Source organism: Rhinoraja longicauda, chromosome 29 (assembly GCF_053455715.1).
Source record: "Rhinoraja longicauda isolate Sanriku21f chromosome 29, sRhiLon1.1, whole genome shotgun sequence".
Classification (NCBI taxonomy): domain Eukaryota; kingdom Metazoa; phylum Chordata; class Chondrichthyes; order Rajiformes; family Arhynchobatidae; genus Rhinoraja; species Rhinoraja longicauda.
The window spans coordinates 6,694,608-6,718,040 of NC_135981.1; the positions used below are offsets into that span (position 1 = coordinate 6,694,608).

General features: G+C 38.8%; 1 protein-coding gene across 1 annotated transcript in view; it reads right to left on the reverse strand.

Annotated features, from left to right (window-relative positions):
* top2a (DNA topoisomerase II alpha) overlaps positions 1 to 22,496 on the reverse strand; it is a 41,283-nt gene extending 18,787 nt beyond the window's left edge. Inside the window, exons 1-23 of the mRNA XM_078424973.1 lie at positions 22,265 to 22,496; positions 18,818 to 18,964; positions 16,759 to 16,849; positions 16,606 to 16,669; positions 15,999 to 16,144; positions 14,769 to 14,866; positions 13,869 to 14,081; positions 12,825 to 12,998; positions 11,946 to 12,047; positions 11,223 to 11,360; positions 10,735 to 10,873; positions 9,901 to 10,058; positions 8,640 to 8,765; positions 7,168 to 7,278; positions 6,936 to 7,041; positions 5,932 to 6,041; positions 5,754 to 5,846; positions 4,947 to 5,061; positions 4,486 to 4,607; positions 3,375 to 3,523; positions 2,385 to 2,616; positions 2,032 to 2,166; positions 1,432 to 1,632 (exon numbers count right to left, since the gene is read on the reverse strand). Of these exons, the coding sequence (XP_078281099.1) occupies positions 1,432 to 1,632; positions 2,032 to 2,166; positions 2,385 to 2,616; positions 3,375 to 3,523; positions 4,486 to 4,607; positions 4,947 to 5,061; positions 5,754 to 5,846; positions 5,932 to 6,041; positions 6,936 to 7,041; positions 7,168 to 7,278; positions 8,640 to 8,765; positions 9,901 to 10,058; positions 10,735 to 10,873; positions 11,223 to 11,360; positions 11,946 to 12,047; positions 12,825 to 12,998; positions 13,869 to 14,081; positions 14,769 to 14,866; positions 15,999 to 16,144; positions 16,606 to 16,669; positions 16,759 to 16,849; positions 18,818 to 18,964; positions 22,265 to 22,291 (2,997 nt within the window). The 5' untranslated portion in view covers positions 22,292 to 22,496. The remainder of the gene's footprint in view (positions 1 to 1,431; positions 1,633 to 2,031; positions 2,167 to 2,384; positions 2,617 to 3,374; positions 3,524 to 4,485; positions 4,608 to 4,946; positions 5,062 to 5,753; positions 5,847 to 5,931; positions 6,042 to 6,935; positions 7,042 to 7,167; positions 7,279 to 8,639; positions 8,766 to 9,900; positions 10,059 to 10,734; positions 10,874 to 11,222; positions 11,361 to 11,945; positions 12,048 to 12,824; positions 12,999 to 13,868; positions 14,082 to 14,768; positions 14,867 to 15,998; positions 16,145 to 16,605; positions 16,670 to 16,758; positions 16,850 to 18,817; positions 18,965 to 22,264) is intronic.
* Between the last annotated feature and the right edge of the window lie 937 nt (positions 22,497 to 23,433).

Genomic DNA, 23,433 nt, shown 5'->3' on the forward strand with positions numbered 1-23,433 from the left:
TACAAGTAGTGCGATAGCAACCAAACATCTATATATATAAATCCATATGCAATTCAAAATATCCATAGCGCCACAATTTTTGCACCACCTTCATCACCACTCTTGCGGCGACTGTTTCCAACAAATTATATTTTAATTGGTCTTATATTTCTTAAGTTAGAGAGGTTTTAAAGTTAAAACATTTCATTTCTAACCGATTTCTTGAAGGTCTTCAGCGTGTGACGTCACAATGGGACCCGTGCGCCTGTGAGATGAGCTCACGCCCCACCCCCGTACAATTCATGCAGATATATGTATAACATGTGGACCTGCAGCCACAAAGGTAAACCATAGCGCCACAGTTTTAGCGCCACCTTAATCACCACTGTCCTGGCGACTGTTTATAACAAGTTTTATTTAAATTGCTCTTATATATTTAAAGTTAGACATTTTAAAGTTTCAAACTCTCATTTCTAAACACATTTTTCAATGCGCTGTGCGTCTGACGTCTCCAGAGGGCACGCACGGCCTCTCCTCGCTCGCACAAACAAGATGGGGGTCAGGGAAGAGAGGGAAAGTGAGAGTGAAAGGGGGAGGAGGGGGTGGGCAGAGGAGAGAGGGGGTGTGATGGTGGGGGAAGAGAGTGTGGGGGGGGGAAGGGGACAGTGAGAATGGGGGTGGGGGAGGAGAGAGTGGGGGTGCTGGGGAAGAGTGCGAGTGAGGGTGGGGGAAGGGGACAGCAGCGGTGGGGGGATGAGAGTGGGGATGGGGGGCAAGGGGGACAGTGGGGGTCAGGGAAGATGGGAGAGTGGGGGGTAGGGATAAGGGGGATTGAGGATGCTACACCAATACAGGAGAGGCTTTGGGTCCAGGGCTCCTCGGTCACACCCTCTCACCTTCCCTGTACCGCCTTTAATTGCGCTCCCCCTCCCCTGGAGGAGTACGGCACCACAGTGAAGGAGAAAGAAGAAAGCCGCTGACAGGATGGTGTCAGTGGCCCCCTCTTCCCCCACCCCATTGAGATTCATTTAATTTTTAGAGACAATTTATTTTAAAGAAAAAACGCGATTTGTCTCAGGTCCCAGGTCTCAAGGGAAACCCTACGAGGAACCACTTGGTCTAGTCTATATACTAAAACTCTCGTTTGTTTGTTTGTTCCGGAACTACACGATAGCGCGACAATTTTAGGCCGACCTTACTCACCGTCGTCCCTTTGGTGCTAATGGAAGAAGTTTCATTGAAATCGGTGTTATATTTTAAAAGTTATTCACACTTTAAAGTTTAAATCTATATCCTAGGGAGGGAGGGGGGGAGGATAAGGGGGGGGGGTTGAGGGGGATGGAGTGGGGGGGGGGGAGGGAGGAGAGGGTGTTGCACCAATGCAGGAGAGGTTTGGGCCCCACTTGTTCTAGTGACTTTATAAATTGCTATGTAAAGTGTAAAATACTCTACCATTGAGTTGCATGTAAGCGGGACATTTAATTTGAAAACTTTATGCAGTCCTGCTGCTTCCGCTTCAGCCAGTTTTTGTTCAGTCAGTGTTACTATGAAACGCACAGTGGTATCGGTATGATACTCTCTATAATCTGTGATCAATGACGGAGTCTTCTCTGTTCCAGTCATCATTGGTTCCAGTACTTGTTCTTTGTACGTCTGCAGACACAAAATAAACCCTCACCGTTAAATGCTAAATAAGTGGAACAGGAAAACAAGAAGTGATCCATTGAGATTCATGGGTCAGATTATATATTATTACTTTATCAACCTTGGGTTATGTGGTATACATCTCAGTTCACTAGAAAATCGGGTCTCAAAGACATGTTGATGAAGTCAAGTCTCTGGCGATAGTAATTGTGGACAAAGTATTAATATTTCCCACTCTTCCCTATTTGCTCACAAGCCAAAATGGGTTATGAATCCCAAGTATTACTTGTGTAAAAAGGCAGTGACAAAAAATTGTTTCCTAGATGAAGAAAGTAAAGGAATTAGACCACAACGCTTGCTTAATGTCTCTCGTGCTATTGTTTAACAATAAAGTACAAAAATGGTTACCTGAGTCCAGGTCTTGATAGGTAGCTCTGAAATTTCTACCGTGGTGGCATTCAGCACTGAGATTTCACCATTAATCATATATTGATTGGCACCCAATTCAAAAATTGTTCCTTTGAAGTTCTTGTAATTAGGAAGCTAGTGAGAAACAAGTCAGCATTAGAAAAAATAATTCAGAGGCTCTGCACGAGTGAATTTTATGGTTTAACTTTAATATACTGCAGATTAGTTAATTTAATTTGTTATGGTTTAAATCAAAACTATTGGAAAATTTTGTCCAAAAAATAGCTTAACTATGCACATACATAGAAAATGGGGGACCTTGAAGAATCAGTTAATAGAAACTATTCACCTACCATAGGTACAAGATCATCTCCATCCAGCAAACGCCTAATATTATTAACAATTTCTCTTACATCATAGTTGGGGATTTTGCATGCCCATCCTGTGCCTATACCATCTGCACCATTCACCAGCACCATAGGAATAATAGGAATATACCACTCTGGCTCGACTCGTTGGTTGTCATCATACAGATATTTCAGCACATTATCATCCATTGCTGGGTACATTAGCCGAGTCAAAGTACTAAAGAAGACAATTTATAATTACAACTACAATCCATGAAAATAATGCAAATGTCATTTTAAACAACACGCTCTGAAATCCATGAAATGGCAACTTTAATTGGCTCCGTAAAATAATTCACACAAAGTAAAAAAAAAAAAAAAAAGGCGGTTCGAGTTGGAGGTGCTTCTGAATTTTCATGCGACAGGTCCATGAATTTCTAGACCATTAACCTTTAATCCACCATGTTCTTTACATCTCCGCACCAACTATGCTCACATTACTCTGTCTGGCCTCACCTTCTTTTCAGTGGCACACAATTAGAATTTAGCCTCGTAGTGTCAGACAATCACAGATTGTCAGATGGCTGGCTATCCACTCTTGCTTTTGTATTTCCTACCGAAAAACGAGCTTTATTGGTTCAAATTATACATTTTAAGGATACTGGGGCCACTTACAATTTGCCTTTTTCCTTCTATAAATTCTTTGAAACAAATTCCTCCTGCTTGTAAGATATCCTTGGTATTTTGATTCAACTCCTTAGCCAGTGGTCTGGAGTTGTCTTTTTAAAACCAATGTTTTTGATGCTCATTTGGGGGTTGACAAAACCTCTGATTACTCCAAAAATGTACTGTTTCAAGCAAGCTTCTCTTTAAAGCAATAAAATCTTGCTTAAAAAAATAACACCTTGCTATGTGATATATCCTTATTTCCTTATGAAAACCAAAGTAATTTCTAGTTGTAATGAATTATAACTAAAATGTTGTAATGGTACAAACCTGAGCATTGTGAAAATATATCGAGGGCTTGCAGCATCTTTGCCACCGTTAAGTCGTGTACCAAACTGACCAATTGGCTGCAGAAGATTGATATTATTGCTGCCTGTGAAGTTCTGAGCTAATCCAACAATTGTCATCATGAGGGATACCTGGAAACATCAACCAAATCATTAATTAACAAACATTCAACATAACAAACGACTTGGTTAAATGTTGATTAATTGACATGAAATCATGAGTTTGTCAATGCTGCCAGTGAAGGATACAATCATACCACAAATTGTACAAGATAAGATTCTTAACATTCGATCCAGTAACTAAATTTCATTATGAACAGTAGCTCTAGAGGATACTTTAATAAATCCTACATTTTAGAAGTCACAGAAACGGTACATTGTTCTGCGGTTGCAAAGCGATGTTAGTCTAATTGAATGTACTCAAAATGCCTTTTGGAGTTATCTTGTTTTCCCCATTGTTGCCAAAATATATATTTTTAATTAAAAATGAAATAAAAAAATAATCAAATACTCTAATTTTTTTAAATCTTAAAGATTTCACTACCTGGGGGTCTGAGGTTCACTTAAAGTTGACAACTTTGCAACAGCTGGCCACATTAGTTTGGTTTAAGCACGCACTTTGTACAATTCCTCAGTGTGCAATTGTGCACCAGAATGACTTGAGAACAGACTGCCATGTCCCTCATTTTACAAAAAAGAAAAATAGATTCCACTTGTCAAAGTGTTGAAAAGAGGTTTATTTCTGAAAGTTAGATTCTGGGCAAGTTTGGGATTTACAAATGTTGACCGTGAAATTGTAGCATTCCCTAAAGGACCAACAATTTAGTGTTTGTTAATGTGTGTTTAGACCAGAAAGCTATTTATTTGCTTCCAGCAGCTCCAAAAACCTCCCATATAATGTTTATCATTCACCCAGTTTGTCATGGGGATTTCTTCTCTAATTGTTGCAGCTGCTATATTAATGGAACTCTCAGAATATTTTTAAAAGTAATTCATTTTCAGCCTTCAAATGTGGTTTTTCAAATCATGTCTGAATTGTTACAAAGAACAGAAAGACAAAAAAAGTTCATACTAGATAACCAATAATGGCTTACCTCACCATGATGATAGGCTGACAACTCAGCGACAGAACCAGCTAGCTGAGCAACCTTGACTTCACGTTTGTCGTTTCGCTTGAAGCAGGTAAATAAAACTTTGCGCTGACCAGGCTTCAGGCCTTGATTAATTAACAGAGAAATTATTTAAAAAATCAAATACTTTAAAACTAGTGTGCTTTCTAAAAGTAAAATTTCTTGCTGTCATTTATTCCTTTCTTCTACCACCCCATAACTTATTTTTACCAAAACCCTATACCGTATTTTACCAAGATCCATTTGAAAAGATTTATAATATAGATGTATACTTTCAATGTCGATAACCAATCACAATTCCAGTCAATATTAACAAAGAATGGTGATAATTTACCAGCCTCTGGACAACTTTAATTGCTGAACAATGCCGTTGGGGAATTAAATCTTTGTATGAAATTTTTCTTTTAAACAGAAAAATGACTCACCATCCACAAGTGATGGAATTGATCGTTCATTGTCAGAGTTTGAGAAGAGCACCAGCTCCTTATTTATGAACTCATTGTATGTCAAATGTTTTGTATCTTTTGCATACAAGAATTGCTGCAGAAAAAAAGTAGTCAGCTGATGAATACAATTCCAACAATACTAAAAAGAGATGGCCATTTTTTTGGCTCCTAGATACACTATTGAATAGTATGAATGGGCCACAATGCCCCTCCAGCCACTTAAATAAGATCTTGGATGATATGATTGTGATCTTAATACAACTTTCTTGCATATCCCTAATGCTTATTAAAAATCTACCAATCTCTTAAAAAAAAATAGAAGACTGCCTCTATCCCCTTTTGAGGAATGAACTTCCAAAAACGTCTTACATCCTCTGCAGAAATAAAGTTGCAACATGTTTTTGGAAAATTAGGCAAGCACCAGCTCGTGGGTAACAAACAATTCTGTTGGGACATTAAGCCTTTGTTGTGAATTGATCTTTAAAAAAACAGAATACCAAACTACTCATTATCCACAAGTTGGTTTCCTTACTTTCCTAATGAGCAAATTTAGACCCATAACTTCAGTCTCTTTTTCCAAGACATTAAGATAAATAGTAAAACACTTAGGCCTGGAACTGATCCATGTGGCACACTAATTACCGCAGAATTTGACACCAACTGGGAGTTTGTCTCTACTAATAAAAAAGAATACCAATTTAAAACACACATTTGGGATTCTAGTTTTACCATATCTGCTTTGAAAAATTTGCTGTGATCTCCAGCTAAAATGATTTTGAGTCATACCTCTGGCAATCCATGTAATTTTCGCTGTCGTCTGTCAGTCATGAAGTTAGTCAGCCATTCTTTGCGTTCTTCAATTTTTTTCTTGCTAAATGCCTGAGGAACAAACACTTTAGTTAATGAAGAATTATAGCGACAAAACAATGTCTTATGGTTATGTATTGCAGAATCTAGACCTCACCAGGGTGATTGCAGTGTCATCGTCTTGTCCAATATATTTAAAGGGGATACGATGCCTCTCCATATCAGCGAAGTATTCCTTTGCTTCCTTGGCGGTACTCGTACCCAAACCTGGATGATTTAGAATTGGTAGTAATATTTAACCAGGCCCACAAGTATAGATCTTTTAGATTAGCTATATTTGATGCACATCTTAACAAAAAATCACAAAAAATCCAAGTGCACAATTTTACTCCTCACAGCATTGCATGATTGGAAAGTTTTATTACTCCCACCAGAAAGTAAAACACAATAAGGACCATTTCCACATCAGGGAATCATTACTAGAGCACTGCAGTGGAACATGGTAACATTGTGCCCAATTCTCACTTGGCATGCCCAGGACAACCACAATGTCCCAGTAGAGCAATGGTGGACTGCAATAACCTATTGCTGCGCCACCTAATACAAACTGTACCAATGCACTTTCCCTCCCAATCCCTCTAATCCAATGTTCATATCACACCCATACCTCTTACCCTAGAGGAACATAGAAATACCCCAACCTTCAATGATATGCCTCGACCATTGTACAATAAATTTCCCTTCAAACTATTTAAATTAAAAACCCAACGTAAAAGAATGATTAGCTGATCCTGTCCTGTTGTAATCCCACATGAAGTAAAAAGATAAAAGCAGATTTTCAATGGTCAACAAAAACATCTGACAAAACAAATTAGGTTCTTACACTGTGTAGGAAAGAACTGCAGATGCTGGTTTAAATCGAAGGTAGACACACAATGCTGGAGTAACTCAGCGGGACAGGCAGCATCTCTGGAGAGAAGGAATGGGTGACATTTCAGTACGAGACCCTTCTTCAGACCCAACCCGGTCTCCACCTGAAACGTCACCCATTACTTCTCTTCAGAGATGCTGCCCGTGCCGCTGAGTTACTCCAGCATTTTATGTCTACCTTAGGTTCTTACATTGTTGAGAGTACCACCACACAGCGATTTTATAACAAACCTTTGTAGTACTTTGTTCTCCAAGTCTTGTTGTTGCCAGTGTTCCTTTTCCATTCATCAAATTCAGGGAGACTGTAAAATGGAATTTCCTGCTTGTTTTTAGATACCTGGAGAAAAACAATGTTGCATTAGCCCAATGACCAGAAATTAATTTGACAGTTAGGTCACATTAATAATCTATAACAAAGGACTGGTACTTCAATTGACATTTTTCAGAGAAGTTATGGACAAACCTTTACAATTGGTGTAATAAACTCCTCTAAAAACTTATGTCTGAGCAATGATGGCCAGTTGTGATGGATGAAATTGATCAACAAGCCCTTAATATGAGAACCATCTTGATCCTGCAAAAGAATTGAGATTTAAGATTCATGTTATAAGGCAGTGAAATACATTTCCCCACAAAGCTATAAAATGGTAATGCACCAAGAATGAAGAATATTATAAAAAGATCCCAAATCTTTCCTCCAGGCCTGGTCTAGTAAATGACACGCAAGACCTGTAGTAATGTTTTAAAACATTTTTAATGGAAGTAATGTGAACAATATGAAAATTACTCCCAAGTTAAGATTCACAAGCTCTCTCCTGCCATTGCAAGTTGTGGTAACCTTTCTAATTTTTTGGGGGAAACACGCTAACTATAAATTGATAACTTCATCTTAGTTACATGTAGGTTGCAAATTTAAATGTTCATTTACTGAAATCCCAGACCTTATGCATGAATTTGATAGAAGTCACAGAGGTGACTTCGAATCACTTAGTTTTAATCAATAAAATAATTGCAATAGAAACAGTGTAGTCCTGCTCTAGTTCTGTATATATGGTTCACCGTAATATTAATTTGATTTTGTAACTGCTGCAATGCAATGGATGTAGTATTAAAATAGTTTGAGATGTAACTATAGCAAACAATTCTTCCAATATTTGATTTGGCAACAAGTGCCGTGCCGAATTATTGAGTTATCTTTAGCATGCACTATTCTCACACAGTTGCTACTTATGTATTTACTGGTATTAACTTGCAGCAGATTAAAGTTACCAGAGATTGCGGGGACTAGATTTTAATGAATACCTCTATAGGCACATTAATAATTCAATGCAGAACAATGAGCATTTTGTTTGTGGGTTTGCTGCTGGGAAATTGCCTGAATTAGTCTTACACAGGGCAAGGCACTTCCTTTGTGCTCTTTCTTAATATCTGAGTGCAGGGTGATCACTGAATGCAATCAACTTTTGGGCGAGACCAAAAGAGGTTCAGGCATATAAACAACTTAAGGGTATCCCTGCATTAGCCTACGATATCCTACTTGAAATCACCCTGAAGCAGGTTTCAGAAATCTTGCAAAAGCCTTCTTCTGCACAAGTCGCTCATGATTGTATAATAAAAACTGCATCCCATTTAGTTGCATTATGTCCAAGATTGGCAAATGTATGCAGGACCCATAGAAGCAAAAAGATTATTGCTGACTTTGTAATGTGGAGTCTATGGAATTTTCAATAAAATCTTATTTTGCATTGAAAATGGTACACAAAACACGGTAAGAATCACTTTCTAGATTCAAAACCAGGGGTTCTGTGAGAACAGAGAGAAGATAGCCGTGGTGTGGCTTTCAATGTATGGCAAATGTATTTTGATATTTATATGCTGAGCTTTTACACAGTTAAAATGAACAATAATTTCAAAGATATAATTTAGTTAAAATACCTGATCTGTCATAATCATTAATTTTCCATAACGGAGAGTCTTCAGAGACTCCTGATCTTCATAGTTCTTCTTGTATTGCAGACCAATAATCTTTATCATGTTGTTGATCTCTGCGTTTTCCATTATCTGGAAGGTAGACATATAATAATTGTCACCCAACTATTTCTGATTGCGTACCAAAGTATAAACTGTGGTTCAGCTACTGATATTCTCAGTTGCACTGAAACATTTCAGGATTAGGACCACTCCACAGTCTTGAATCTATGCAACATCGCAGTGCAGTGCTTAAGTGATGGAAGCATCATTGTTGTGAGGTGAACAAGTCCCATTTGTTGTCTTGGGAGGGACTACTATGACCCTGTTACATCATTCTAAGTATGAACAGGGGAGGAAGACACAAAATGCTGGAGTTACTCGGCAGGACAGGCAGCATCTCTGGAGAGAAGGAATGGGTGACGTTTCGGGTTGAGACCCTTCTTCAGTCTGAAGCATTTTGTGTCTACCTTCGATTTAAACCAGCATCTGCAGTTCTTTCCCACTGAACAGGGGAGATATCCCCGGTATCTCTACCAACATTTATCTCTTAGTCAAGATGATTTAAAAAAAAGGTAAGATTGAGATGTGCAAATGGGTCGCTCCTTTAAAAAAATGTCTGAACAGCAAAGTGCTTTGAGATATTTTGAACAGGCCAGAAAAGGCAATATTAAACTGCTAGTCCATCTTTCTGAATAATCGGTCCTTTAATAGCCATTGGAAGCCGCAGTAAGGGTAAATATGATAACCTGTTTCTCTGCTAAAGTAAATTAATGAGGAATTGGACAATCCTGAAACGGATAATTAACGAAGAACCATTGCAGCTTCACAGCAGATAACATACTTTCAACGTCTTTGCAGAAAATATAGAATTAAAAGAAAATTAATCGTGGAAACCTAAGGTGGTATGACAACTTTTATATTACAAATTAGTATTCAAAAACATATTGCAATATATTCATAGCCAATGCATCAACTGCAGTCACTGCCAGATTCAACGTCATGAACAGCCACCTAAGTGGTTCAAAAGCACCTGAAAACTGATGAGCTGCTGATTATTCCTTGCACTAAACACAGACATTTTGAGATTTTTTTTTTAATCTGTAAGTGATAAAGACCAAACAGGAAATGAATACATTACAAAGTTGATGCTGCATATTTTCATTTTTGCTTTAATTCAATTTGTTGTGACTTTTTAATGCAAGTGTACCAACTTCTATCAACCCACCTGTTTGTGAGATGCTTCTCGTACGTTGAGAAGTTTTCCTCTAAGAGGAAACACGCCATATCTATCTCGTCCAACCACTCCCAGACCAGACACAGCCAATGTCTTGGCTGAATCACCCTCAGTTAGGATGAGAGTACAACCATGAGAATGCTTAGTTCCTGTGAAAAAGGAAATTTCATCTTTACGATAACAAAATGACTTGCGTCTAAACATTTATTGAATGATGGGGGTTTAAAAATACAATACATCTCCAATGGGATAAGCACCAACATTTCTATTTTGTAGTTATATTCTATCAATCAAGTGTTTTTGCATAATTTTAACATTTAGTTCAGGTGGTCTCACTAGCTACCAGCTTCACACCACCAACCCCCCAAATTTCCTGAAAGGAAGAGGGCCAAAAATTGTGTCTCTTGGACTGTCCTGCCAGCTGAAACATTAACTGAAAACTAGTACCATAATCACTTCAAATCTCCATTGACACTTGGGCAATGGGTTGAATTTAATAAAATTAAGTTTATACATCTTTTTAACAAATCAAGCATCTAATGACATTTCCAGAATTTAAATTCAGAAACATCAGTATTAAGTCACCATCCGAAGAAGGGTCTTGACCCGAAACAGCACCCATTCTTTCTCTCCAGAGATGCTGCCTGTCCCACTGAGTTACTCCAGCTTTTGGGTCCATCTTAAGTTACCATAACTCAGTTAAAAGCTCTCAAACAAATTTACTTCCACACATTAAATAATATGTTACTTATACAACAATCTTAAACTGAAGTTAAATCTTAAACTTTTCATGCCAAATGCTCAGAATAAGATGAAATATTATACCAGCATCGTTAGCATCATCCAACTTGGGAATACCCTTGATCTTGCTTTGTTTCGCTCCTGAGCATTTCTTATTTAGCATATTCTGGGCCTTAAACCGAACCCAATTCATGATGCTTTCAATGACACCACAGTTCATTGCCTATAACAAAATTATTCTGTTAGGTGAAATACCACCACGAGGACAGTAGCTTCAATACTTCTCATCCAAGCAATTAAGATAGAATAACTTGATTTCCCATTAAGCACAAATATTTTAAATGACGATATAGCTTCAGTAAGGTTCAAGCAAGTTTAGGGAAATGGATGTGCAGTGAACGGGCCAAATATCGAGACTAATAGTCGCACAATTGCAAAGATTTAAATGGTTCCCCCTTCTATAGTAATATGAAGCTAATGTACATTACTTAGATATTATACACTTTTCAATCAAATCTCTGAAAATGTATGTATTAAATTAAAAATTATATGTAGTCAGAAGTTGAACATACCGCTTTGATGAACTTCTCAGTCAACACACATTGTGAGCCAAAATTCTTTGCTTGAAGGGTCATGTTCTCTTTAGTCTGGGAGTCAAATGTTGGGTTTTCGATCGAGCTATTCACAAAGACCCAAAGATGATTCTTCACCTGTCACACAACCAAATTCACAGCTTAAAAAAATTACTTTACTATAAATAACAGGTATATTAACACATCAGAAGGAATTGCAGATGCTGGTTTAAACCGAAGATAGACACAAAAAGCTGGAGTAGCTCAGCAGGACAGGCAGCATCTCTGGAGAGAAGGAATGAGTGATGTTTCGGATCGGAACTCCAGCTTTTTGTGTCTATCTTAGGTACATGAATACAATCAAAATACGGTGGTTATAACAAGCAAATCAAATAGAATACTGTCAAGCCTTACTAAAAAGAGGTTACAAACTGCCTACTGCAATAAACAAGGTATTCAGATGAGATTGGGAACATAGCTAAGATGTATCGTGGCTAGTTCTAAGGTAGTTTGCAGATTCATTTAGTATTTCTAAAATGGAGGTCTTAAGGACATTGCAAAATTATAAGATTGTCAGAGAGTCTTTGAAGTGTTAGTGGAGAATTAGTCCTACGGTTACCCTCAGACCATTGGAAATCACACCACTTTGTTGGTTACACCCAAAAGATGCAATTAATTTTAAGACTAAGATATTGCTATTCAGCACTTTTAAGCGATTCTTACCTGAAATGGTTTTACAGACACGCCTCCTTTGTTTTTTTTCTTGACAACCTCAATTAACTTGTTAACCAGTTGGTCAGTAATATAGTCAACATGCCGACCGCCCTGCAAAAGTATATCAAAAGAGTCAAATAGTTCACCTTTGGCAGAAATGTTCTCAATCATTTACTACCAAATTATGAAATTCTTTTTGTAAATCATGCAACTGAAATCTTGAAGATATTATCCAGTTTAGCTGGATAACAAAGGCAACTACCAATAGATAGACAAAACATGCTGGAGTAACTCAGCGGGACAGGCAGCATCCCTGGAGAAGGAATGGGTGACAAGACCCTTCTTCAGACTGAAGAAGGGTCTCGACCCGAAACGTTACCCATTTCTTCTCTCCAGAGATTCTACCTGCCCCGCTGAGTTACTCCAGCATTTTGTGTCTATCTTCAGCATAAACCAGCATCTGCAGTTTCTTCCTATGCATCAACCGGTAGCCTTGTCGTCAATATTTCCAAAAAACTTGAAGCAGGCTTATGGAATCATATACTTGGAATATATTTTCAACTTTAAAGGATTATGTTAAATGCATTGTGATAATGGAAAGAAGCATTGATGTGTCAATAATTTGCTCTTTAAAAAAAACCCAGCTCCAAATTAAGATAACATAGGTAATAAATAAGTTACTGGAATTGTTGAATAAGAGCCTATTGATAGTCTCCTATTCAAACTACTGCCTTTTGAGGTCAATTAACTGAATACAGAAGCCAAAACCGTAGACCTCTAAGGTCTGTGTTGTTCAGCCCCTCTTTGAATAAACCCATTATGCCAACAGGAGAATCGCTTAGTCATATTGTTTAATCTGTTTAACAATTGTACTAAATTATAGTTTACCTTTGTGGTAGCAATGCTATTTGCAAAGCTTATCTGCTGGAAGCCTTTCTCACTCATTGTCACACAGACTTCCCACCGACTGTTAGCAATTTCATGGATTATCTTGAGTGGGCTACCTGATTCATCCATTTTGCCACTTACGTAAAGATCCACATAACTACGGAATCCAGAAACCTACAAGTGGAAAAACAGGATATTGACATTTCAGTTATGGTCTATTTGGGGATAATTTTGTATAGTGCAATTAAATTAATATTCAAAATGTCACAAAAGGATTTTTACTCTCACTGAAATTCTAGAGCAGAAAGGGGAATGCTATATATCCAAGTTCTTAATTTGTACACCGTCCACTTGCCTTCTTATCCAATAAATGATATGTTAAAAGGTAATGAAACCAAGTACAAATAAACTAATCTGCCCTGAAAACATGATTTTTTTAAAAACGAGTAAAAATGCATTAACCATTAAAAATGCAATATTTTCTGTGTGCCACCCAGTGTAAATGATAGTTAACGTGAGTAATTATCTTTATGTACAATATTAAAATTAGAGCAGATCAACGGGCGGCACGGTGGCGCAGCGGTAGAGTTGCTGCCCCAGAGCGAATGCAACGCCGGAGACCCGGGTTCGATCCCGACTACGTGTGCCATCTGTATGGAGTTTGTACGTTCTCCCCATGACCTGCGTGGGTTTTCTCCAAGATCGGTTTTCTCCCACACTCCAAAGACGTACAGGTTTGAAGGTTAATTGGCTTGGTAAATGTACAAATTGTCTCTCGTATGTGTAAGGCAGTGTTAATGTGCAGGGATCGCTGGTCAGCGCGGACCCGGTGGGCCGAAAGGGCATGTTTCCCCGCTGTATCTCTAAAACTAAAAAATCAACATAAGAATTACAAAACCTACAAAATTATTTAACTAGGAAACAGATATAAATCACTTAAAATCCTCTCAATATGGGACTTAAAAAAAAAAATGTGATCAAATAGATGCATCAATGCACTGCAAATGAAACACCCAGCTGTATTATGTGAAACATAATACGTACAGATAACTTCTTGCCATTTAGGAAAACTTTCACTCCTTTGCAAGTGCCAGCAATATCATATGCTCTTCTTGACATAATTGCCACAATATCCTTATCAAGAGTCTGCATTTTGAATTTTGAGAGATCAGGTTGAAAAGTGATACAAGTGTAGTCATCGCCATCAAAGTGTTTGATTTTAGCTTCTTGTGCATCTCCCATATTGTCCTTCCAGGTCTAGAGGTAAGCAAAATACGATTAGAAGAATTCAACCCTTGATTGAATAATATAATAGTTTTCAAGAGAAATGTAATGAACTGAAGAATACATGACTCCCTTTTCTAATTAAAATGCAATATGCTCAGTAAAAAGGTAGTCAGCGAAGGGCTGTTTCAAATGTCCAGAACTAGGATCATATTTTCAGGCCAACAGCTCAACTATTTTACACTGAGATAAGGAGAAATTTCTTCACATGTTGTGAATCATTAAAGTTCTTTCATAAAGAGCTCAATTGTTGAATACATTTAAAACAAACGTTTTTAGATTTTTGGATTCAAGATGAGATGTAAACTTACAGAATTGCATAACGTGCTAGAGGGATCTTATATTCGAGTGATAAGGAAATTTGATGGATTCTAGGTTGAGCAATGACCCTGCCATGTGATCAGAACAGATTAGAGGGCCATATGAACCACCTTTTCTCAATTTAAAAAAAAAAATCATATTTCACTCTTTAATGTTTTCTGTACACCACAGCAAACACAATTCAAATGGTCATGCTATAGAGAAAACTTTCATGCAGTGTGCTTTTCTCAGCAAACCTTCATGGCTGCAACCACTACATTTTTGCATTGAACATAACTAATATTAAAGTTTAATCAAAAGGAATCAATTCCATTTAGAATGATCAGGAGCTTAATGTACCTGCTTGAAACATTTCTTATATTCCCGACAAGCAGTTTCCACAGTAAACCTTGTACTGAAAATGTTGCATAGTTTTGCACCATATCCATTTCGACCACCTGAAAGAAAAAAGTATTCTCTCATTTTGTTTATTCAAAAAGGCGAAAGTTGATGATGTCAAAGTTGCAACTTACAAAATTATTTTTTAAATGTTATTTGGACCATTGCATATATCCCATGGCAGTAAGCATAAGATCCAAATATAAAGTGGAAACAAATCATCACATCAGTATGAATCACAACTTTGTGACATAAAAACAGCTTTTTTCCACAAGTGATAGTTCCACTCAATAACCAAAGTCTGTAGTCTCTTTTTTGCTCTGGTTTATTTTCACCCACATGTTTAGACCGTAATGTTGTATCCTTATTGTTTTGATGTGGTTATGCTTTATTCTTAATTTTTAACTGTATGTTTGTGTTGTCATTTGTGAGCGGAGCACCAAGGCACATTCCTTGTATAGGCATACTTGGCCAATAAACATATTCATTCATTTTTGTACATTTCCCTCTTATAGAACCATGCTACAATATAGTGATGGACTTTCTTCCCAAAATAACTGTTCTCAATGTCTATCTTGCAGGCTCATGTATCTTAAATATCAAAGCATCACAGAATAGAGGTTCATAAAACCTAGTAGGAATTTAATGTCTACATTTATTTTCCCTCTTGGATTGCATAGCATGTACTAATGTATCCACTGACTAGTGATTAACTGCGAATTATTAGGTAGAATGGTCATACTAGCTCTTTCTTAAAATTAAATGCAAAATATTTTGCCTTTGGAATCGATACAATTTCTAGATCATATGTCAAATTAGCCAAACTCCCAAGTAATAGTGAATATAGAATAGGAACTTGGACCATGTTTCTGTTGACCACGATGCCAATTTAAACTAATCCCACCTGCCTGTATGTGGTCTGTAACCCTCCATTGCCCACGTGTCCATGTGCCTATCTAAAACATCAATATAGCATGTCGGCTTCTATCTAACAGTGCAACCCACGCATTTAATGCAGTGCATAAAAAACTTTTCCTGTAGGTCTATTTTAAACTTTGGCCTCTCAGCTTAAAGCTAAGGTCTCTTGTGCTTGACATTTCTACCGTTGGAAAAAGACTATGTACCCTATCTAAGACCCTCAGAATTTATAAACTTCTATCAGAGCCCCATCAGTGAATACCACAAACTCACCAGTAACTTTCTTCTGATCATCATCATAGTTGCTGGAGGTCAGCAGCTGCCCAAAAATGAGATTGGGAACAAAAACCTTCTCAACTTTATGCTCCACAACAGGAATTCCCTTTCCATTATTCCATACAGTAATTGTGTTGTTCTCACTGTGAATGGAAAAACATAATTATTTGTGTGCTTCAGTCCATTCTGTGCTACTGTACTATTTTCAAGAATATTTGTACAGTAATTAACAGCGGAATGCTTAATAGAAATCACTAAAGTACAAAAAGATGGAGCAATTTTTTTTTTGCACAGCACAACTACTATAGGACATAACAAAAATAACTGAGCATTTATAATAAGTTAAATACAATTCACTCTAATGTTTGAGAATAGTCACCTAACATATCAGCAGCATCCTATTATGAATGAATAATTTATAACAGGTATGTTATTCATTGGACATGCCTCTACTATGTTCCTGCAATATACCTACTACTTAGTACTGTCTGTGAATAGGACAAGTTACTGTGTAAAGAAACAAAACAGTTTCAAGATTAATGGTCATGCAACTATGCCTTTTTTTGAACATGACTAAAATAAAAATAATTTTAAAAGCACTCACGGGTCAATGTTGATTTTGATGCATGACATGTTTTTATCTCTCTGCTTGTTATCAGCCGCATTCACTATTTAAAATAAGTTACATTAATTTGGCATTTTTCTATTTCTGCACAATTCAAAATTTAGAAAGATAACAAAACTTTACTCTACATACCTAGAATTTCATCAAATATCTTGTACAACCCAGGAACAAAAGTTACCTCTCTGCAATTTAAGCCAATTTCTTCATCGTACACCCACATTTGCTGTAAAGGAATAGATAAATATCATTATAATTTATTACTGTTCATCCAAATTGTTGCTTTCTCTTTTATACTTTCAAAGATATTCAATAAATTTCAGGAGCATTAAAACTTTCTGGTGTCACTGTGCTATTGAGGGCGTGCAGCGTAGGTTTACCGGAATGGCGGCAGTCATATGTTGAACGACTGGAGCGACTAGGCTTGTATACACTGGAATTTATAAGAATGAGAGGAGATCTTATCGAAACGTATAAGATTATTAAGGGGTTGGACATGTTAGAGGCAGGAAACATGTTCCCAATGTTGGGGGAGTCCAGAACAAGGGGCCACAGTTTAAGAATAAGGGGTAGGCCATTTGGAACTGAGATGAGGAAAAACTTTTTCAGTCAGAGTTGTGAATCTGTGGAATTCTCTGCCTCAGAAGGCAGTGGAGGCCAATTCTCTGAATGCATTCAAGAGAGCTGGATAGAGCTCTTAAGGATAGCGGAGTCAGGGGGTATGGGGAGAAGGCAGGAACGGGGTACTGATTGAGAATGATCAGCCATGATCACATTGAATGGCGGTGCTGGCTCAAAGGGCCGAATGGCCTCCTCCTGCACCTATTGTCTATTGTCTTAGAAGAAAAGCACCTCAAAACTTACAAATATTGCAAGCTTGGTTAGGGACAAGCCAGCGTGGGAAACAAAAAAGCAAATTCCTGTTGTTTAGGGACAGGAAGTGGCGGCACTGCGCAGCAGCTGCGGCTCGCCTGCACCGTTTGTCTTTTGTGTTTTTTGTCTTAATTGTAGTGTTTGGATGTGATGTAGTGTTTTTTGTGGTTGTGTGCTGTGTGTTGTTTGGGGGGGGAACTATTAAAAATTCCTAACGGAGTCTCTTCCGTAGAGACGCGACCTTTTGTCTGGGTCGTTTCTCCGTTCACGCTGCGGCCTATTATCGGCCATGCACCTGGAGCTGGCGGCCTCCAGCTGGGACCACCTGGGGCTCTGGTTTGCAGAGCCCGCGGACCGGACGGTCTTCGTCCGCCCCGAATTATGGGGCTTGGGTTGACCCGCTGCGGACCTTTCGCCGTCCGGCGCGGCCTGGAATAGGCCGCGGGATTTTCTCCGCCCGGCGGGGGCTTCAATGTCGGGAGCCCCAACGTGGAAATTTCAACAGCCTGACCGCGGGAGATGACGGCAGGGAAGAGAAAGACATTCTGGCCTTCCATCAAAGTGAGGAGGAGACTCACTGTGATGGATGTTTTTTGTTTTATGTTGATTTTGTGATTGTGTGTGTTATTGCTTTATTTTTATTGCTTCTTATTGTGTGCTGTGGGTAATGGAATTTCATCCAAAAACATGTTTTTGGATGACAATAAAGGCTATTCTGATTCTTATTATCGCTGTGCAGCTTTGGAAAATGTGCATAAGTGGACATTGCACCAATGGACAAGTGGACTTAGCAGCAAAGCATCCTGCACCATTTTGACATTTAAAAAGGCACACAGACCGAGTCTCAAACTCATGGAAACAAATTCCAGGGCAGAGGAGCAATAAATAGTGTTTTTTTTAATGCGTTTAGAATTTAAACTCTTACAAAACAAATTAAACACTAAAATTAAATATCTGTAGTTGACTACAAAGTAGGAGATAGGTCAACACTATGACTTGCTATTGTTACAATCCTGCAGATATATCCCACTTGATCTCAATTCGTACTTTAATTATATTTACAAGGCTGTGATGCAAACTAAAACAAACTATTGGCGCTAACATGGTTTTGGAAAGAGAAAAACATAATCAAAATAAGATATTCAAAATAGTTCCAAATCACAATAATGGAAATTATTCTTTTAAGATGACCCCATTCTTTTTGATGCATTAACAATCTTGTGAAAAATAAACAAAATATAGTACGAGTTTGTATATTACATATTATATAAAAATATTACACCAGTATTTAAATTTATTGTCCAAAAATAATTATTTCTACCTGCAAAGCAGGTTCCACAGAGCCAATATAACTGTCAGGACGGAGCAAAATATGCTCCAACTGCGTCTTCTTCTGGTATACTCTTTCAACAGACAATCTTTGACTATCACCTTTCTTCACCTTAGCGAGTTGATTGGGAAACAAAGGCTGTATGAAGATGAACATAAAATTAGACACATTGACAAAATATACATTAAAATGATACACATGGAATCACAGCTATAAGTTAATGATCAAACCCAGAACCTCTATGACCAACAAAGGATAAGCAGAGGCATGGAAATGCCACACCTGCAGGTTTCCTTCCAAGTTACATACCATTTGGACTCAAAATATATTGCAGTTATTTAGTTATTCAAAAATCATTTGAGGCCGCATAGTGTAGTTATCGTTTTCATGCTCTTATACCTTCTCCCCTATGGTAGGAATGAAATGAAGGCATGGCCAGGTTGTTGTGGGTCTATTTTGATATTGACCGCCTTTTTGTGGCATTGCTTCCTGTAGATCCCTTTGATGATGGCGAGGTCAGTACCTGTGATGGACCAGGAAGAGTCTACCAATTTGTAATCTCCTTCGTTCCTGGGCATTCAAGATGCTGAACCATGCTGTGATGCAACCAATCAGTATTTTCTCTACTTTACACCTGCATACGTTCAGTAGCGTATTCACCGACGTACCGAATTTTCTCAACCTTCTAAGGAATTAGACTCAGACGAGCTTTCTTTGTGATTGCTTCAATATGCGGGGCCCAGGACAGATCTACAGAAATATGCACGCTAAAGAACTTGAAGCCGTTGACTTTCTCCACTGTCGTTGCGTCAATTAAATCAGGTTCACGGATCCCTGATTTTCCCCTCCTGAAGTCAGCAATCTACTCCCTGGTCTTGCCGAGAGTACATTGTCATTCTTTCATCAGTCTATCAGATTTCCAATCTCTGACTTGTCATTACCTATTATTCATCCAATGGTGGTATTGTTGGTGGATTTAAAGATGGCGCTGGAACTGTGCCTAGCTAGTCATGGGTACAGCAAGAGTACAGTGGGTGACTGAGCACACAATCTCTATCAACTAGAGAGCGGTCCTGACCTCATTTGATACGTTCAAATAATCTTTAATCAGACGTTATCTTGCACTGAACATTATACCCTTTATCTTGTATCTATATACTGTGGACTGTTTGATTGTAATTATGTATATTTTTTCCCTGACTGGATGGCATGCAACAAAAAAAAAAGCATTTCACGTATCAATAATAAACTAAACATGTTGATGATTATCAGCATGAAAATGTTGTTGCCAATTCATATTGATTAGTCTGCCGATGAGGAAGTCAAGGATCCAGTTACATAGAGATGAGCAGAAACTCAATTTTCTCAGTTTGATGATGTGTTTGGAGGGGGTAATCGTTTTGAATGCTAAAATATTTAAATTCCTGATTGAGAGTGAAAGAACAGTGGACACCTTTGGTTTTAGGGAAAGTACCAGTAGTCAGGAAGGAGTGAATATCGAGGGATGAGCAGACATGGTCCCTGTGTAAAGCAGAAGGTGGGGAGGAGATAAAACTTGTGGCAGGATCACAATGGAGCAGGTGCAAAGTGGAGGATTGAATGTGGTGGTTGGTGGGGTGAAGGATGATGACCAATTCTGTTATTATTTTCCCAAGAAATAGATTAAACATGAACTAGAATTGCATTGATTTCGTTTGTTCTTAACTGCATGTCATGTTCATTTATCCAGACCTGGCTAACAAACAAAAAAAGCCTTAATACTTTTTTTAAAAAACCAAAGATACACAGGCTGACAGCGGGTTGAAGATCAAGGGTACATGGTTTGTGTGGCAGGCATCAGGATGTTTGAAAACATATTCATATATTCTTTCTAACATGGAGGCCTTGGAGATAACAAAATGGTTGAATGTGTCTTTTTGAGAAGGCAATCCTTGATTTTGTGTACAGTAAATTTATTTTCAATCGCAATACAAAGGCAGAATTATGCAAATTAGTTTCTACCCCATTCAAGAAATCACCAATACTAACATTTTTATTTCAGATCTGCAGTTTGCATCTCATTTTCTATTGGTAATTGCAGATAATTCTCAAGAAGTGCCCTCTCTTTCCCATCATCAGCTCCTTTTCATTTTTTTTATGTCCCTCCCTTCCATCTTCTCAGACCTTCTCTTGCCCTCTCCTCCCCTTGCATTCAATCACAAAACATTCCAATTCTGATGGCTGATCGCCAACCTGAATAATTAAGTGTTTCATGAATCATTTTCTATCTTCACCAATGCTGCTCAACCTGCTGGCCACTTACACTTTTTTTCCCATCAATTTTTGTCTCAGGTTCCCAGCATCTGTGGCCTTTTGACATAGGAGACCCGATAGAAGTAAAATTGTGAGACATAGATAACAGTCAGAATATTTTTTCCCAGGGTAGAAATGTCAGAGGGAATAGCTTTAAGGTGAGAGGGGCTAAGTTTAAAGATGTGCAAGGCACTTTTAAAAATATATATGGAAGATGGTGGGTGCCTGATGGTGGTGGAGGGAGATATGAAGTGTTGTTTAAGTATTCAGATAGACACATGAAAATGCAGGAAATGGAGGGGTATGGATCACTGCAGGCAGAGATTAGTTCATCGTGACATGTTGTTTGGCACGGACATTGTGGGCTGCTGTTCCTGTTGTGTACTGTTCTATTATCTCTGATCTGGGCAAGAGCAATGTAAGTAGCCTCGCATCATTACTATTCCACATCATTCAAATTCCTCTCCTTCCTCCAATTTCTTGCTTATCTGTTCCCGCCGGATTCTTTCTCATTTGTAATCATTGATTTTACTTCACTCAGACAGCCAAAACATACCAACTACAGGTAAGTGGGATTCAAATTTGATTAGAGGATTTGCACCGTAGTAGCACTTTCGATGCTCAACTGTCATTGATATTTCCGTGCACTTATCAAAATTGTGCCATCCGGAGATAAAATCCGATGTAAATGTCTAAGAATAAACTGGAAATGATTAAGGGAACAAAACATTTGAATTCTGTCGTCAGTTGGTTATTGCATGGGACCTCTTCAGACAAAGAAGCAAACGGTAACAGGAGAGAAATACATGGTGTAAAACAATGCAAACAAAAAAGAGAAGTATACATTCGTTTATTTAAACGCCGATCTCTTCAGAAAAAAACGTTTTCCAGCCGTATTTGTTTTGCAAGAAACAAAATGTCGATGCAGGGTTTACTCCCCCCCCCCCCCTCTCGCAGATAGATAGTTCGCCGATCCAGTCAACTAAGTCTCTATATTTTTTCCAAATAAAAGTCCACCTTTGATGGGGAAAAAAATCGCACATTTTGCATTTTACAATCGGCGCACAAAAACAAAGTGATTTCCAAACACAAAAAGATGATCTGAAGACAATCAATACATTAAAAAAATATATAAGTCCCACTTACTCGCAGGGGGCTCGATGCCAGATCCATAGTTGCAGTGAAGAATGCTTAACAAAGCCGCTAAAATTTGTTTATTTAGTGTGCAAATGGGTGTAAAAGTGTGTGCGCGTTCGCAGCGGACGGTTCCGAAGCACAACGCTCCGCGCTCGCGCCCAATCGTTCAATGAAAATTCAAAACGGCCGATTGCTGCCCTGCCAGCTCCAGCCCGCCTAAACTGGACCAATCACATGAGCGCTTACATCCCCCCCTCCCTCCCCTCCCCTCCCCCGGAGCCGTCGACGGCTCAGACTTCGAATCTGATCGGTTGACGCCGCCGCCACCGCCACGGATGCGAGGTGGGTGATGTGAGTTGTAGTCCTAACTCCTCGCGCAACCTGAGCGGCGCGGCGGTAGAGTCGAGTCGCAAGGTGGGTGATGGGAGTTGTAGTCCAACGCCTCGCGCAACCTGAGCGGCGCGGCGGTGGAGTCGAGTCGCGAGGTGGATGATGGGAGTTGCAGTCCAACTCCTCGCGCAACCATGAGCGGCGCGGCGGTAGAGTCGAGTCGCCGCCTCCCAGCGCCAGAGTCCCGGGTTCGATCCTGACCTGGGGCGCTTGTCTGTACCCCCACTTCTCCCCGTGAACTGCGTAGCGGGCTTTCTCCGGTTTCCTCCCATATTCCAAAGCCGTGCAGGTTCGTTGGCGAATTGGCTTCGGTAAAATTATCACTTGCTGCCTGTGTAGGATCGTGTTGTTGGTGTGCGGGGGTCGCTGGTCGGCACGGACTCGGTGGGCCGAAGGGCCTGTTTTCATGCTGCATCTCTAGAGTAAAGATAGAATTTCGACAATAAAAGACTGATTTTTGATTTATTTGGAAGTGGAACTAAACTAAACAGAACTGACGAAGCAAAGAGTAGCATAAGATGTGAAAATAAAGAACTGCAGATAGAAACATAGAAATAGGTGCAGGAGATGGCCATTCGAGCCAGCACCGCCATTCAATATGATCATGGCTGATCATCTGAAATCAGTACCCCGTTCGTGCTTTGCCCCCCATATCCCTTGATTCCGTTAGCCCCAAGAGCTAAATACAACCCTATTTAATAGATCCAGTGAATTGGCCTCCACTGCCTTCTGTGGCAGAGAATTCCACAGATTCACAACTCTTTGGATGCAAATGTTTTATCTCATCT